General features: G+C 33.3%; 1 protein-coding gene across 2 annotated transcripts in view; it reads right to left on the bottom strand.

Moving 5' to 3' along the window:
- The window catches only part of Epc2 (enhancer of polycomb homolog 2 (Drosophila)), a 105,319-nt gene that overhangs the window by 54,792 nt on the left and 34,244 nt on the right, over positions 1-16,283 (bottom strand). For both annotated transcript variants that reach the window (XM_013029633.1, XM_013029624.1), the window contains exon 2: positions 14,407-14,566. In XM_013029633.1, coding sequence (XP_012885087.1) covers positions 14,407-14,506 — 100 coding nt within the window. In that variant the 5' untranslated portion in view covers positions 14,507-14,566. The remainder of the gene's footprint in view (positions 1-14,406; positions 14,567-16,283) is intronic.

Genomic DNA, 16,283 nt, shown 5'->3' with positions numbered 1-16,283 from the left:
TTCTTCTTCAGAGAAGTTTCTCTTTAAGTCTTTAGCCCACTTATTTATTGGGCAGTTGTTTCTTTGAGGATTTGTTGTTGGGGGATTTAATTTTTTGACTTCCAAGTATCAAAGAATACCTCTTAAGGAGAATCTAAGAAGACATGACAGATGAATGGAAAATATCATCCAAGATGTTCTTTTGGGAACAATTATTAAATCACATATGAGGTCAATTTACTAATTTTTGTAATTATGCCATGACTACATAATACAATGTCTCCAGGGAAACATACACTGACAATACATATTAAGTAAATCTGTAGTTTATCCTAAAAGGGTATAGAACAAAAATTACATGGGGGAGGAAAGAATGATAGTATAAAAAATGTTAGCAAGATGTTGGTATAATTTGTGGAGGGGAAGGGAAAACAACAAATCTTTTATAAACAGGGAAACAGGTGGACCCATTGCAACAATGAGATGTACAAGTCGTTATGTCGAAAAACTTTACTACTTTGGCTGGGGGGATGAGGGGGGGCAGTTTAGGGGAGGTGGGAGATGGGAAGGGGAAACAAAGGAGGAGGCAACAATGCTGGATAAGAAATGTACTCATTATCTTGCCCATGTAATCGTAACCCCTCTATATGGTATTTTCACAATAAAAAAATTAAACAAATGTTAGCAAGAACTAAAGAGAACTAAAGAAGAGCAAATACTACTATATATTAACTTTCAGTGAATCATGGAGGAAGGTCTACAGAATTCTTTACAGTATTCCAGCCAATTTCCCATAACTAGAAATTAGGACAAATATTTTAAATTTAGCTAATATTATTTCAAATCAAAAAGGTTTTGAAATTATGTTGTAAGTACAACTTTCTTGGAGCCCATATCTTATATTCTAATATAAACCCAATCCAATTCTAACATGTAGCTATCAACTTAGGCTGTTCTAAGATTAAATTCTCCATCACAGAAAACTAGAAAATTTACAAATATTTCAATTTGTGTATTTTAAAATTATATAACAAGAACAACTAGTACTGGAAGAGGGCCAGAAAAATAGTCAAAGAGATTTAAAAAATATTTCCTGTTTACAAATGTCAAATAAAGTACTATACGTTCACCAAGAATTCTTGTTTCAGTATCTCAGTGCTTACAAATTCACTAGAAATGTCTCAAAGAGAAAGTTAACTCCCTGACTAGGCTTGAATAAAAGGTTTATTTCCTTCTATCAAAAATTTTGTATCTTCTATTATTGTCAAAAAGTTTTATATTTCAGGGGCTGGGAAGGTGGCTCAGTGGTAGAGCGCTTGCCTTCCATGCCTGAGGCCCTGGGTTCGATTCCTCAGCACCACATAAGCAAAAAGAAAAAAAGCCGGAAGTGGTGCTGTGGCTCAAGTGGTAGAGTGCTAGCCTTGAGCTGAAGAGCTGAGGGACAGCGCTCAGGCCCAGAGTTCAGGCCCCACGACCGGAACCAAACAACCAAACAAACAAAAGTTATATATTTCAAAGCATAATAAAACCTATTTAACTCATTAATTGAAGTGAAGTTAAAATGAAACTTTTGAAAAAGAAATATTTTAAAAATAAATGAATAAGCTATATATAGTCTTAGTCCTCATAAAATACACACATAGGGGCTGGGAAGGTGGCTCAGCGGTAGAGTGCTTGCCTTGTATGCATGAGGCCCTGGGTTCAGTTCCTCAACACCAAATAAGCAGAAAAAGCCAGAAGTGTCGCTGTGGCTTAAGTGGTAGAAGGTAGCCTTGAGCTGAAGAGCTCAGGGCCAGCACCTAGGCCCAGAGATCAGGCCCCATGACCAACAAAAAAAATAAAATAAAATACACACACATGTATAGTCTAACAAAAATACAGTATATGATGTTTTGAAAGGAGTAGCATTTTGTACTTAGAAATTTCTTCGAAATGGTTATAGACTATACTTGGCTCTGCATGGGTTTTTCAAAACTGAATAAATCCCATTCTGCCAAAATCTAGGTTATGAAAGGGGCTGGGAAGGTGGCTCAGTGGTAGAGTGCTTGCCTTCATGCATGAGGCCCTGGGTTCAACTCCTCAGCAACACATAAGCAAAAAGAAAAAAAAAGCCAGAAGTGGCACTGTGGCTCAAGTGGTAGAGTGCTAGCCTTGAGCTGAAGAGCTGAGGGACAGCACCTAGGCCCAGAGTTCAGGCACCATGACCAGACCAAAAAAAAAAGGTTACAAAATTTTGAAAAGAATTTTCTGTGTTCTGGTCCTGGGTCTTGAAATCAGGGCCTAGATGCCTTCTTTAGCTTTTTTTGTTCACAGTTAGTGCTCTACTGCTTGAGCTCTACTTTCAGCTTTTTGATAAGAAATCTGATGGGCGTTCCTGCCTGGGCTGGTTTCAAATCACGATCCTCACATTTCAGCTTCCTAAGATTTTTTTTTGAAAGATTTCTTTTTATAAATCTCTAAGAAAAATTAAAAAGACAAAGTCACAAATACAAGTAATATTACCAACGATACTACAAAATGAGAACATTGATTCTTTGTCTCTGTGCCTGACTTACTTAACGTAATTTTTTCCAAGCCTTTCAATTTCTTTAAAAATGGTACAATATCATTTTTTCCAATAGATGAGTCAATTCCAATGTGTATATATACCACATTTTCTTGACCAATTCATCTTTGGAGAGGTATTTGAGCTGATTCCATACTTTGGCTATAGTGAACAGTGTTGCAATAAACATGGTTTTGCTCATGGTGGCTTTACTGTATATTGGTAATCTTTTGGGTAAATGCCCAGGAGTGGAATTGCTGGATCATAAGGTAGTTTCATGTTTATTTTTTGGGAAACTACTACACTACTTACCAGAGTAGTTGAACAAGTTTATATTCCCACCAGTATTAGGAATGGTATTTAAGTGTATAAAATGTATTAACTGAAATACATACTGTAGATTCAAGGGAGATTTCAAGAAGTATAATTCCTTAGAAAGCCAAAATCAAAGTTCAGCAAAAAAAAAAACAACAACAAAACAAAATAAGAGGGTACACAACAAGAGGGTAGGGTGAGATCAATAGGAAAGGGGTAGACAAATGAAGAGGAAAAGGAGGGGGGAATGCCAAAAGAATCTATGTATATCTAACAACCAAGAAGAATGAGGAAACGGTTGGGTTGGGAAGGATGGGTGAAAATGTTGAAAGAGGTGACATTAATAAGATACATTATATCCATAATCTATTTTGTTAAATGGCAACTCTGCTGTACAACTACCTAAAGACAATAATTTTAAAGTAAAAAATAAAAAAAAGAACTAGCTGGCACCCGTGGCTAGCCATCCCGGGCAGAAAAGTCTACTTATTTCCAATAAACTATTGCTAGCTTTGAGCACAAAGAGGCTCAGGGAAAATGCCTATGACCCAGTACCAGCAAAACAAACAAACAAAAAGCCAACAACAACAACTCTCCCCCCCAAAATAAAACATGTAAAGCTAAATGTAGAAAAAAGACACCAGTAAAATTATTATATATCAACCTCAACAATGATGCTATCAATAAAAATGCTATCAATAAAAAATGATCCAGACAATGACATGGTAAAAATCTAAAAGTAAGTAAAAAGAAGCTTAAAATCAACTATTGAGTTTTCAGAATTCTGTCCTAACAGCATGTAAAATTGAACGAAAATGAATAACTCTTGGATCTGTTAGAGAAGCAAAGTCAAACAAAAACTGGAAAAATAGATAAATATAGGAAATAAATACAGAGAACGAGAACTTATTAGAACAGAAAATTCTAGGTGAACCAGTACAGAAGGGTGTTGGTGGAAGACCAAAATTATAATCATCAAGAAGGAAGGGTATTTCCTACTATATCCAAATTATTTTGAGTTGGTTTAATTCTAAAGATATAGTGCAAGCTCTGGAGTAACCATTTTTAAAGAAAAAACAAATACAAAACAAAAAAAGGATGCAGGATAATTGATAGGCTAAGAATGGAGAGAAAACGGAATAGAAAAGCTTTAGTTGAAAAAAAGGGATTGGGGACTTGATTCAAATGGTTAGAATGCCTGTTCAGCAAGCCCAAGGCTTGAGTTCAAACCCAGCATATGGAGAACACTCATACACAGGGTGGAGATATAGCTCAGTGGTAGACTACTTGCTTAACATATGTGCAAAGCCCTGCCCCTGTTAAACACAATCCTCAATATGTGTCTAATGATAAGAGCATCAAACCATGTAAGATAAACCTTTAAAAAACTGCAAAAAGAAACAGATAAATCCAAACTTTGAGATTTAATACCCTTCTACCAGAAATGAACACTAAGGACATGCTCTGAAATTGACAGTATCATCAGTCAAATTATTTTTAACACAAACAGAATATCACATTCAACAAGAGCAGAATATGTATTTTCTCAAGCTCACATAGCACATTTACCAAGACAGATCACATCTGAGCTATAAAACAAACCTCAACAAATGACAAAATCATAAATCATGCAAAGTATGTTCTAAAACTAAAATGAAATTAAACTCAAAACAAGTAATATATAGTTGGAAAATCCCAAAACACTTGAAGGTTAAACAAAACACTTCTATATAACACATGGGCCAAAAAGAAATCTCAAGAAAAACTTTAAAATAGTCTGAACTAAATAAAAACAGAAGAGTAAAATATCAAAAGTTGAGTAGCACTTGGGAGAAAAACATGTAGTACTGAATGAATATATTAGAAAAGAAGATAGAGCTAGTGTCCACCTTAGGAAACTAGAAAGAGGAGAAAGAGGGAGTAAACTGAATTGAAACAAAACTGATGAAACAAAAGCTGCAGAGAAAATACATAAAAGTAATCACTAGGAAGAAAACAACCAAACCAAAAACAATGAAGTTCGAAATCAATAGAAAAAAAAAAACAACTAAACCAAAGCTATTTGAAAAGATCAATAAAACTGTCTAGCCAAGTCACTAATGGAAAAATACAGTATGTGTATGTAGTATGTATATGTGTATACTATATACATGTCCATGTTACCAAGGACAAATGTAACTAGGTTTTCTGCTTAATTGTGCTATAAATGAAAAAAGCTCTAAAAAAGTAAAGCTTACTAATTTGAAAATATCATATATATTATGGTTACAACCATAAACAAACATGCATTTGGATTTTACAATCCTCTAGACTTTTACATTAAAAATCATAAATCTCATGACGAATAAAACTAGAAGGAAGAAACTTACTTCCAAAATTGATCTATTCCTGTAATGTACACAGACTCCATCCAGTTCAGGCATCTATGCAGGAAATGAGACCCTAATCTAGAAATAACCAGTGAAAAACAGGCTGGAGGTATTGCTCATAATAGCCAGCCTAACAAGTACAAGGCCCTGAGTTCAAATCCCAGGATTGCCTTTACCGTCCAAAAAAAACAAGATGAATCAATAATAACTAAAGTTTGGGAGGCATTAAAAGACCATAATTAATCAACTTCTGGAAATATTCTAAAACTGTAACAAAAAGTGGAGAAATATACAAACACATGTAACTCATTTTAGGATGTTTGGTTGCCTTAAGATAAACAGAAAATAAGTTGAATAAAATTAACATTCACAAGCCTTGACCATTCAACGTCAAAATAACAAAAGAAAAGATTAAGATTGGTCTTAATATTTCCATCTAACAGGCATGGTCTCTTCCGTAAGTCATTTACTCTTAGTTTTTGTTATTGATTTCAGAATTCTAAATATTGGTCTTTGTATGTAATAGTTCTCTACTTCAGGAAACTTGCTTAAGAATAACTTCAAGAACTTTCCTGTAACTGTATAATCCCTCTGTACAATAAAAATCTTTACAATAAAAATGTATTATATAGTATAATATTGTATTATACAATATTATATATATATGTAAATATGTAAAAGAACCTTCCTATGTTGCACTGCTAGAGATGTTGATTAATCCACATACCTACCTAATTGAGGGAAGAAGCTCTGAAACACCCTGTTCTGTGGGTTTGGGAATCACTGCTAGGGTTTCCAAAGCCAATATTTGAAATGTACTAAATACATTCATAAGGAAAAAGTTAGTAAAAATAAGTCAATTAACTCTCTGAAAAGATCATCACTGATAAAATTCTAGCCAAGCTAACCAAAAACTGAAAACAAATTATTAGTATGAAATATGAGAATAGGAATATGGCTCAGGTGGTAGATAATCTGCCTAGCTAATTTGAGGAGAGTTCAAACAATACTGCCCCCTCAAAGTAAACTGGTGGTCATTACTATTGATTCCATTGACATAAAAGAATAAAAGTATTATTATAAAACCAGGCACCAATGGCTTACTCCTACAATCATACCTGCTCAGAAGGCTGAGATTTCAGTATCACAGTCCAAAGGTCAGCCTAGGTAGAACAGTCCTTAAAACTATTTCTAATTAATTAGCAAAAAAAAAAAAAAAAAACCTAGACTGGAGGCATGGCCAACAGTGAAATAGACAAATGAAACTTTGTAGTCCAGAGTTTTTGTGTGGTATCAGCACACAGTTTAAAAAAAAGGGAGAGAGGGGTCATAATAACACAGCCCTAGGTCCACAAATTAATAATATATTAAATGGGAAAAAGGCTAATAAAATTAAGAACAGGAAATCACTATAAATTTGAAATAAAGAGACTGAATTTAAAAAAAGAAAAGAAGCTCTTTTGAAAGAAAAAGTTGATGGGTTCACTGGTAAATTGTGCCAAACACTTAAGGAAAAAATTAGAAGCAAAGAGAACACTTTCTCATTCATTCTATGAGGTCAGCATTATTCCATTTTTAAAACTATTAGACAGTAAAATAAAACTACAGACTAATAATATTCATAAGCACAGATATAATAAAATACTAGCAAGTGAATCTAACAATATATAAAAAGAATTATAAACCAAGACCAAGTGAGATTTATTCTGGGGCTGCATTGCTTGTTCAACATTCAAGCATCAATTAGGTTAAAGAAGAAAACTCTCATGATCTGATCAATAAAGTCAGAAAAAATATTTGACAAAAATCTAACCCCCTTTACAATGAAGCAATAAAAAAAAATAAAAGCAGAAAAAATATTTGACAAAAATCTAACCCCCCTTTACAATGAAGCAATAAAACAGGAATAGAAGAAAATAATAATAAAACAGGAATAGAATTTCTTCAGTTTGCTAACTTCCAAATTAAACCAACAGATAAGCATAATTTAAAGAACTAGAATGCTCTCCTACTAAGAAAAGGAACAAGATGTTATCTCTCACCACTTCTAATGAACACTGTCCTAGAAGCTAAGGCAATAGCTTAAGAAAAGAAATAAAAAGTATACAGATTGGGAAAGAGGAAATCAAACTGCTTCAGATGACAAGACAACTGTAGGAAATTCCAAACAACTGACAGAAATATTCTGGAACTAATGAATGAGTATAGTAACTATATATTCAAATACTGGTAGACCAACAGTGAACACTTGGAACTTAAAATTAAAAACACAGTATTATTTACTATACTTACACCAAAGAAACAATCCAGGATAAATAATACATAGCAGTAATAATATACATATGATCTATATGAGGAAAACTGCACAGTTCTGAAAGGAAATAATAGTATTTAAATAAACAAAAGGATATTTTAGGTTCATGAATAAGATTACTACTATTAAGATATCAAGTCCCAGCTAATTAGGAGGTTGCTGGGCAGGAATGTCAAACGAGACTCTTTACCTCCAATTAATCACAGAAAAAGCCAGAGTGGCACTGTGACCCAAATGGTAGAGCTCTACCATTGAGCAAAAGGAGCTCAGGGACAGCACCCAAGCCCAAAGTTCAAGTTCCAGGACTGGCCAAAAAAATAGAAATAAAAAATATGATAGATATATATTTACATATGATATATTTATAAATATATTTCTATATGTTAAATATGTCTTATATATCTCAAATTTTATAGTGATTTATAAATAAAGTACACCCCCCCAAAAAAACTAACAAGTTATTTTGTGAACACTGAGAATGTATTGTAAATTTCATATGGAAAAACAATCACCCTAATAGTGAAGAACAACCAAGTCAAAAGAATCATACTATTTTCCTTCTGTATTTCCTACCAAGTGACTTGGCAGTATGAAAGTGACAAAAGTGGCAAAGGTAAGTGGAACAGAACACAGGGAGACTTATATAAATACAGTGACTTGACCTATGGACAAAGGAAGAAAAAGAATTAGAAAACAATAGTTTTTCAACAGTGATACTAAACACTCATCCATATGGAGAAAAAAAAGAGCATCTGAGCACAGACCTTGTATCCTTCATAAAAACTCACTCGAATGAAAGACCTAAAAGTAAAATACAATGTATAAAATGTCCAGAAAATAATACAGAATAGTCAGTAATAATCTTGGGTTTGTGGTGAGCTTTTAGAAACATCAAAAGGATAATCCATTTCAAAAAATAATTTGAACCTCAGTACCTTTAAAAACTTGTACTCAAAAAACAAAAAACAGGGAACGAAAAGACAAACAATAATGAGGGAGACAATATGGAAAACAAATTTCTATAAAAGACTTTTATCTATAATCTAGTTCAGAAATGGGTTAAAAGTCTGACAGACACCTCACCAAAGAGATAAAAGTCAATCAATCATATGAAAAGCTCACCATCCTATGACATTAGGGGTTGGTATATTAAAAACAATTAGTTATCACCTCACATCTATCCGAATGGCTAAAATTCAAAACACGACAATGCCAAGTGCTAGTAATGTTGCAGAACAATAGAATTTTCACTGTCATTGGTGGATGCAGAATGGTACAGCCACTTTGGAAGACAGTTATTCTCCCAGATATATATTTACCCAACTAAGTTTTTTTTAAAAAAATACACATGAATGTAAGTTTTATTTATAATCATGTAAAATTGGAAGCAAACAAGTTATCTTTCAACAAGTGAAGAAATGAACAAGTATGGTATACGTTGTATAGCCATGTTATTCAATGATAAATGAACTAATAAACAATGAAAATACATAGAACCTTAAACATATATCAACAAGTGACAGAAGTCAATTGAAAAGACTATATATTGTATATACTGTTACTATGCAGTATTCTGGAAAGGAAAAAAAAATGGAGGTAGCATAAAGTCCTTGGTTGCCAAGGACTCAGAAAAATACAGGTTTGCTTTATGGTGAAACTCTTCTATAGGCACTACAAAAGTTAATCCTTGACATAACAAAATCCACAAAACTGTAATGTTAATATCATTTAGTTACCTGGAAGAATGCTTATTCTTTCTTTTTTTAAAAAAATATTATAATAGTTTTTTAAGGCAAAGCCACAGATATACATATACAATAGATGCACATACACAACATAATGATTATTCATTTTAAAAAGAAAGAAGATCTAACTTTTATCTATGCTAGTTACCGTTAAGAGATGGGACAGCAATTCTTCTTTGCAATTAACCTTTTACTTTCTATTATAATTAGAGTACAAACATCACTCAGTAAACAACCCTATTTTCTTAGTATCACAGAAAGATTATTCTTGAGTCAATAAAGCATACTTTTTCTGAATAAGTTCCGTGGGAAAATGATGGCTTTATTTCCAACCCATTTTAGCCTCTTTAAAAGGTATAGGAACCATAAATTTTTTGACAGAGTGTCTGACAGAGATCCTATACAATTAATTTAATACAAAGCAACTTTTATTTTTTACCAACCATAGTGCTTTGTGGGAAATTTAGGAACCAATAACTGCCACATAGCTCTTTTCCAAGTAGAGCCTCCCTCTATTAAGATTAAGCAATGATCTTCAAAGAAAGCCTAGAGCAAGACTAAAGGTACTAAAGGCCACTTTTTCGGCTCTGTTCAGTTAGTTCCTAATGTTCAAAGGTCCTGGCTAATCTTATTTTGCACATCTTCTTAGTGTGTGCTCAAGTGTGTATGTACATATATATTGAATGGGAACATTTTTTTCTTTAAAGACTTGGCCTGTATTGTCGCATAGATGATTCTTTTTAATGTCTTTTTTTTTTTTGGTCGGTCGTGGGGCTTGAACTCTGGGCCTGGGTGCTGACCCTCAGATCTTTGGCTCAAGGCGAATGCTCTACCACTTGAGCTACAGTGCCACTTCCGGTTTTCTGGTGGTTTATTGGAGATAGGAGTCTCACGGTCTCTCCTGTTTTGGCTGGCTTTGAACCGCGATCCTCAGATCTCAGCCTCCTGAGTAGCTAGGATTACAGGCATGAGCCACCAGCCCTGGCTCTTTAATGTCTTTGATTTGCAAAATTTAAAAAGTTTTTTTTTTAATTTTTAAATGGAACTAGGGCTTTTCCTAATACCAAAATCCACCTTTCAATGGTATGCCTCATTACTGTACATAATAGAGTAAAATATGAAATATTTACTTTTATTACTTTTATGGGACCCTTTACTTAAAGTTTTTTCCATTTGCCTAGTGCCTGCCATCATTTCCATGCAATGCTCTTCCATTCATTAGGCCCCACCAGGTCTAAGGAGTATTCTATACCAATGTGTGCATATGTCTTTTCTATCAATAGGCAGTTTATCCTATTTTCCCCAAAATGAGTCCTTTAACTGTACCTCTTAAGGTAATGAATTTCTTTTTTTTTTTTTTTTTTTGTCGGTTGTGGGACTTGAACTCTGGGCCTGGGCGCTGTCCTTCAGCTCTTCAGCTCAAGGCGAGCGCTCTACCACTTGAGCTACAGCGCCACTTCCAAGGTAATGAATTTCTATGCTTACTGTGAAACTTACAATGATGAGCCATGCCTCATAGTAGTATTTTGAGGAATTGGCCATTATGAAGCGTAAAGGTCAGAAAGGCGAGTTAATGATAACTATTTCACTGTCTTTTACCCATAACCGTGGGGGTAAAAAATCTTCTAAATTTTTCAGTACATTAAGTGCATGCAAGATGTTTTTACAGATAGAGAGCCCACAGAATTATATCATCTGGGAAAAATAGAAGGCAAATTTCTTTTAGTCTTGCATGGAAAACTGATAGACATAAGATGTTGTAAAGTGTTAATAATCCAGGGGTAATGTACTATCACAAGAAAATTTTTCACAGAGAAGTTAGCATCTGGCTGAACATGCTGAAGTTCTACTTCTGGTAACATCTACTAGCACAACGATGTCTGCTCCGTTATATTATAGTGACTTCATTGAGAAACCTCAAAAAAGGTTCTAGGTGTTTCCATGCCAAGACACACATACCTTATGACCAATCCTTCTTTTGTGTCCTGTCTACTAATCACACCATATCTATATTCTGTGCCATAATATATCCAATTTATGGCTTAACCTACATGTTTTTAACTTTTCCTGGTTTAACATGACTTTTATTTATTTTAATTATTATTATTTTGGGGGGGGTCAGTCATGAAGGAAGGGGTAACATTGCCCAAAAAGAATTGTACTCAATACTTGCTTATGAAATGGCAATGTACCTGTGTACAACACCTTAATAAAAAAACTCTATTTTTTTTAAAAAAAAGAATATAATAAAAATGTAAGACTTCTATTTTAAAAACTCCAAAAAACAAATTTAAAAACTGAGCACATATAATCTCACATACAATAGGAATATGTCATCAAATTGTGGATTATCAATTTGAGAGAAACTGATATACCTTAAAATAACAGATAACATATAAAAACCTAAAATATAAATAACCTGAAATATACAACTTGAAATATAAGTAGAAAAATCAGAATAAAAATTTTATTTAGATTGATATAGTATAATATACACTATATAGTATATACTGACTGAAAGACAAAAAAGTTGTTACAATAATTCTTTACTATTTTATTCCATTTTATAATAGGAATTAAGTGAAATTAAAACATTAAGATTAATGTTTACTGAATCCAATGAGTCTAACCTAGATGAGTTACACATAATTTCTTGTTCTTGGTTTACTAGAATGGTCTTTACAAATGGACCTACTCTTCTTAGTTCTACTCTTACTAAAATATGAAACTGATATTTTGACTTAAGAGAAATATTTAAAATTCCAAATCTGAACAGCAGTCTCCTTCCTTACTACAGAAAGGTCAAGGCAAATTCAATAAGCTAAAGAAATGCAAAATCAGGAAACAAAGAAACAAATCTCAAAAATGTTTATAAGAATATTTCTCTTGAATACTTCAGAGAAGTCACTGGAAAATGACTCTACCACCAAAGGTTTTTATGGTTATTTAAAAGCAATTCAATAAGCCACATACCAGTGACTCATATTTGTAATCTTAGCTACACTGAAATCTGTCTATTGTAGTTCAAAGCCAGCCTAAACAGGAAAGCCTGTGAGATTCTTATCTCCAATAAACTACCAAAAAAGCAGATAGTGGAGTGCTAGCCTTGAGCAAAATAAACAACACTGAGGCCCCGAAGTCAAGCCCCAGAAAAAAAAAAAAAAAAAACTTCAGTAAATCAATAAACATACTAGTTATCTAGCACCTACAAATCAAACACCTTACTCTGAGGACACAAAAGAAAAATACAGTTCCTGACCTCAAGAGGCTCACAGTGTACAAGAAGAATAGTTACACAAATAATTGTATTAAAATGTGGTGCATCCTCAGAGAGCGGTATGAACCATATCCTATAATAAGCAAAATAGGCAGAATGAAAAAAGTCAGTAAAATCTAAGGGAATTAGGTTTGAAATAAGGGGGGAAAACATTTAAATAATTCCTTGCTTTTAACATGTAAAAACTATGAAACATGACAAAGAAAATGAGATTAATTTCTATACTCCCTATGACACAGAGGGATGGGAAAAGCAACAGAGAACAAATCTTAGGAAATTTTATTTTTCAATTCTATCAAATCTGAAGTTATAAGATGTACCACTATTAGGGGGAAAACAGCTTAATGTTTAGGTCTTACTATTAAGAGTTTAATAAAATATTTCTATAAGGATATACCTTCAATGTAAAATAAAGAAACCAGCCAAGCAAAAAGGAACTCTGTATTTCTAAGTTGTCCTTAGAGAGAAGGAAGAAAAAAAATGTTTCAAAAATTAAACTTTGAACAAGTCTGTGGCTAGTTGGGTAGCATCTCTGGGTTCTTGGCAGAAACAAATGCAAATTCTCTTTAGAAGAACAAGACTATACTCCTAGACAACAGCAGTTTAATATACAATCTCATTGCCAAAATGAAAAACAAAAAAAATGTGTAATAGGATCGATGAAAAAGTCAACCTTAAATCTGTTATTTTGGGATTACCTGAGGAACTTTCAAAAAAGATTGCTCAGGATATCCAGAGATTTTCAGACAGGTAAGTACTTTAGGTTGCACTGGAATCTCTATTTTAACAAGGTACTTGACTTTGTTTTTTACTTTTTAATCTGACAAGATACTAAGGCACTAGCATTTGTGTGCAGATTCACGTGAAAGCTCCTACAACAGACAATAAAGAATGGAAGGAGAAGAATAAGGATGGGAAATAGAGAGCAGTAAATATTACAAAATAGAACACCTGTCTGGCAAACTTGAGGCTCTGAGTTCAAACTCCAGTATAGAGAAAAAAAAAAAACTACTCTTAGGAGATAATTGAATTTGTTTTAAAGCTAGAGATGGTATTCATTTAAGTTGTAACACTGGGAGGAAAACAAGTCCAAGAGAGGAAAATTAGACAGACATTTATAAAAATTGGATTCTACATAGAATCAAATCCTGTAAAATTTCAGCAGAAACAACCCTAACTCTTGAACATTATAACCACTGGGTCTTTAAAAAATACATCTCATTTGGGTATCAGGTTTATTTATAAATAAATAAATCCACCTTTTAGCTGCAGAGCAAAGTATAAGTGCTACATAAAATCCTACACTGTACGAATATTGAATGTTAAAAATATTACTAAAACTCAAAATAACCTCCAATAATCTGTAAGCACAGAACTAATCACATTTTTTATTTTTTGATTATATTAGTGTGAAACTCAGGGTCCTGCTGGCCGGGTGCTCTACCACTTAAGCCACACCTCCAGCCTGATTTTGCTTTAGTGGTTTTTCAGATAGTTGATTTTTTTCTCTTGGACTAGACAGGTACCTCAATTTTCCTGCATGACTGGGACTATAGGCATGCACTACACACATCTGGCTTGTTGGTTGAGGTGTGTGTGTAGGGTGGTGTCTTTGTAACAATTTTCCTTGGCTGGACTCAGATTTTCCCGATTTGTGACTCCAGCCCATGACTTGCTGGGCTAGGCCACAAACTTTGATCCTCCCGATCTCTGCCCCTCTCGAGTAGTGGGGATAAAAGGTATATTTAGTTCCACTTAAATTTCTATTAATTAGTGTGTATGAATGGAAAGAATTTTAAATTCTGAGCAAAAAATTTTTTCATTGGTTGATAAATAAAAACAAAAACATTTAACAAACTTACGCTGAATATGAATGAACTGCTTAGGCTGTTTAAACTCTCCTTTGTACAAGCGATTGTAATAGTTGACGTTGCTTTCTGCTTCAGGAACAGGAATGACCATGCTTTCTTTTTTCTCTCTAAATACTTGCTGTGCCGAAATAGCTCGCTGTAAATGATGTTCCTGGAAAATGTAAAGTAGGCAACATAAATTGTTTGGTAAGATTAATTCAAGTATAATTCTATTTAAAAGTTACTTGTTTAGTAATTACAAGAAGCAATTACATATATTTTGTTCAATCATAAATAGTTTCTTTGCTGTAAACCTATAGAAAATATTACCACTGCGCTCCCACAAAATACCTATGGCTCATACTGACTGATATCATAGCTATATATTATTGTAATTTTAGTAACTAAAAAATTTAAAAACCAAATAAATATATACATATACATACTTAAAAGAACATTGATCCTTTATTTGCTAAATTAATTGAAGTATCTGTCACCACTACCAGATTAGGAAAATACACAAAAATCACAAGAAAAAATTTTGTACTATAGATTTTAAGTATCTTCAGTATGTTCTGTACTTATATATTTGAAGTTCCACTAGTAGAAAATTCTGAATAATTCAAAGAAAGACAAAATTATGTTCACAAAGTAATTTTACAATCAAGGCAAAAATATTTTAAAATAACTATCAAACAGTTCCTATAGCCAGCTCTTAGTCCTTTTTTCTTTAAAATCATTTCCATGACTTGCTGCAATCGCATTTCTATTTCTTCTTTACCCCACTTCTTCCTTCCTTGACTTACTCTGGCCTATTCCCAATAAATCAGTTTTACTTTTTGGAAGGTAAATAAGATCATATCACTCCTGAATGATTCCCACCATATTTAGTGTAAAGGCTAAAATTACTCTTTGATACATAAGACCCTATATCTATCTCCAACTTTGTTCTTTTACTCCAGCTATCCTGCTTCTCTCCCTCCTGTTCCCAAGTAGTCAAATATCCTGCTTTCAAAATTCCTTCATCTCATCTTCAGAAAGACCATCCATAGCTTCCTCATCTAGAAGAGGACTCCTTGCCCTGCTTCTATACTTCTATACTGCTTCATTTTTTCCCTATTACTTACCTATGTCTGACATTCTAAAAACTTCTTATTTAATGTCCATCTACCTCCTAATCAGAGTAAGCTCCAATCAGGTAGTGGTTTTTGTTTACTTTTATATGTCTAATAACACAATGAAAATACACAGAAGCTACATATTAAATGAGGGAATAAATGAAGTCTTTTCTGAATTTCCTACTATATATCAGAGTATTCAAAAACATTTTACAGATTTAAGCAACAGAAATAAATATGTTCAGTAACTTGTTCAAGGTCATAAACCCTTAGGGACAAAACAAGAGATATGAACTTAGGTAAACATATGCAAGCAAAGCCAAACTAACAGAATTTTAATTCTGAATATAATTTTGAACTTCTACAGAGCTTAAGAAATTAGATGTTTTAACTTCGTTAAAGTCTTTATATTGTATACAAAATTATTATTCAAAAAGTATTAGTGCAATGACTCAAGAAAAGATTTCATGATATGGTATACATTAAACTCTAAGCCCATTATATGCAAAAACATAGGAAGTACTTTAAAAGGAAGGTTAGCCAGGTGTTGGTGGCTCACATCTGTTATCTATATACTCAGGAGGCTGAAGATCTAAGGATTGCAGTTCAGTCAGACCAAGAAGGAAAGTCTGTGAAACTTTTATCTCCAATAGACTACTCAGAAAAAGGCAGCAATGGTGCTGTGGCTTAAGTGGTAGAGCGCTAGCTTTGAGTAAAAGAAGCTTAGGGACAACACCCAGGCCCTGAGTACAAACCCCAGGTCTACAAAAA

This window comes from Dipodomys ordii, unplaced genomic scaffold (assembly GCF_000151885.1).
Source record: "Dipodomys ordii isolate 6190 unplaced genomic scaffold, Dord_2.0 Scaffold5, whole genome shotgun sequence".
Classification (NCBI taxonomy): domain Eukaryota; kingdom Metazoa; phylum Chordata; class Mammalia; order Rodentia; family Heteromyidae; genus Dipodomys; species Dipodomys ordii.
Note: the sequence above shows the minus strand (reverse complement) of the source record. Positions and strands in the feature narration are given on the sequence as shown.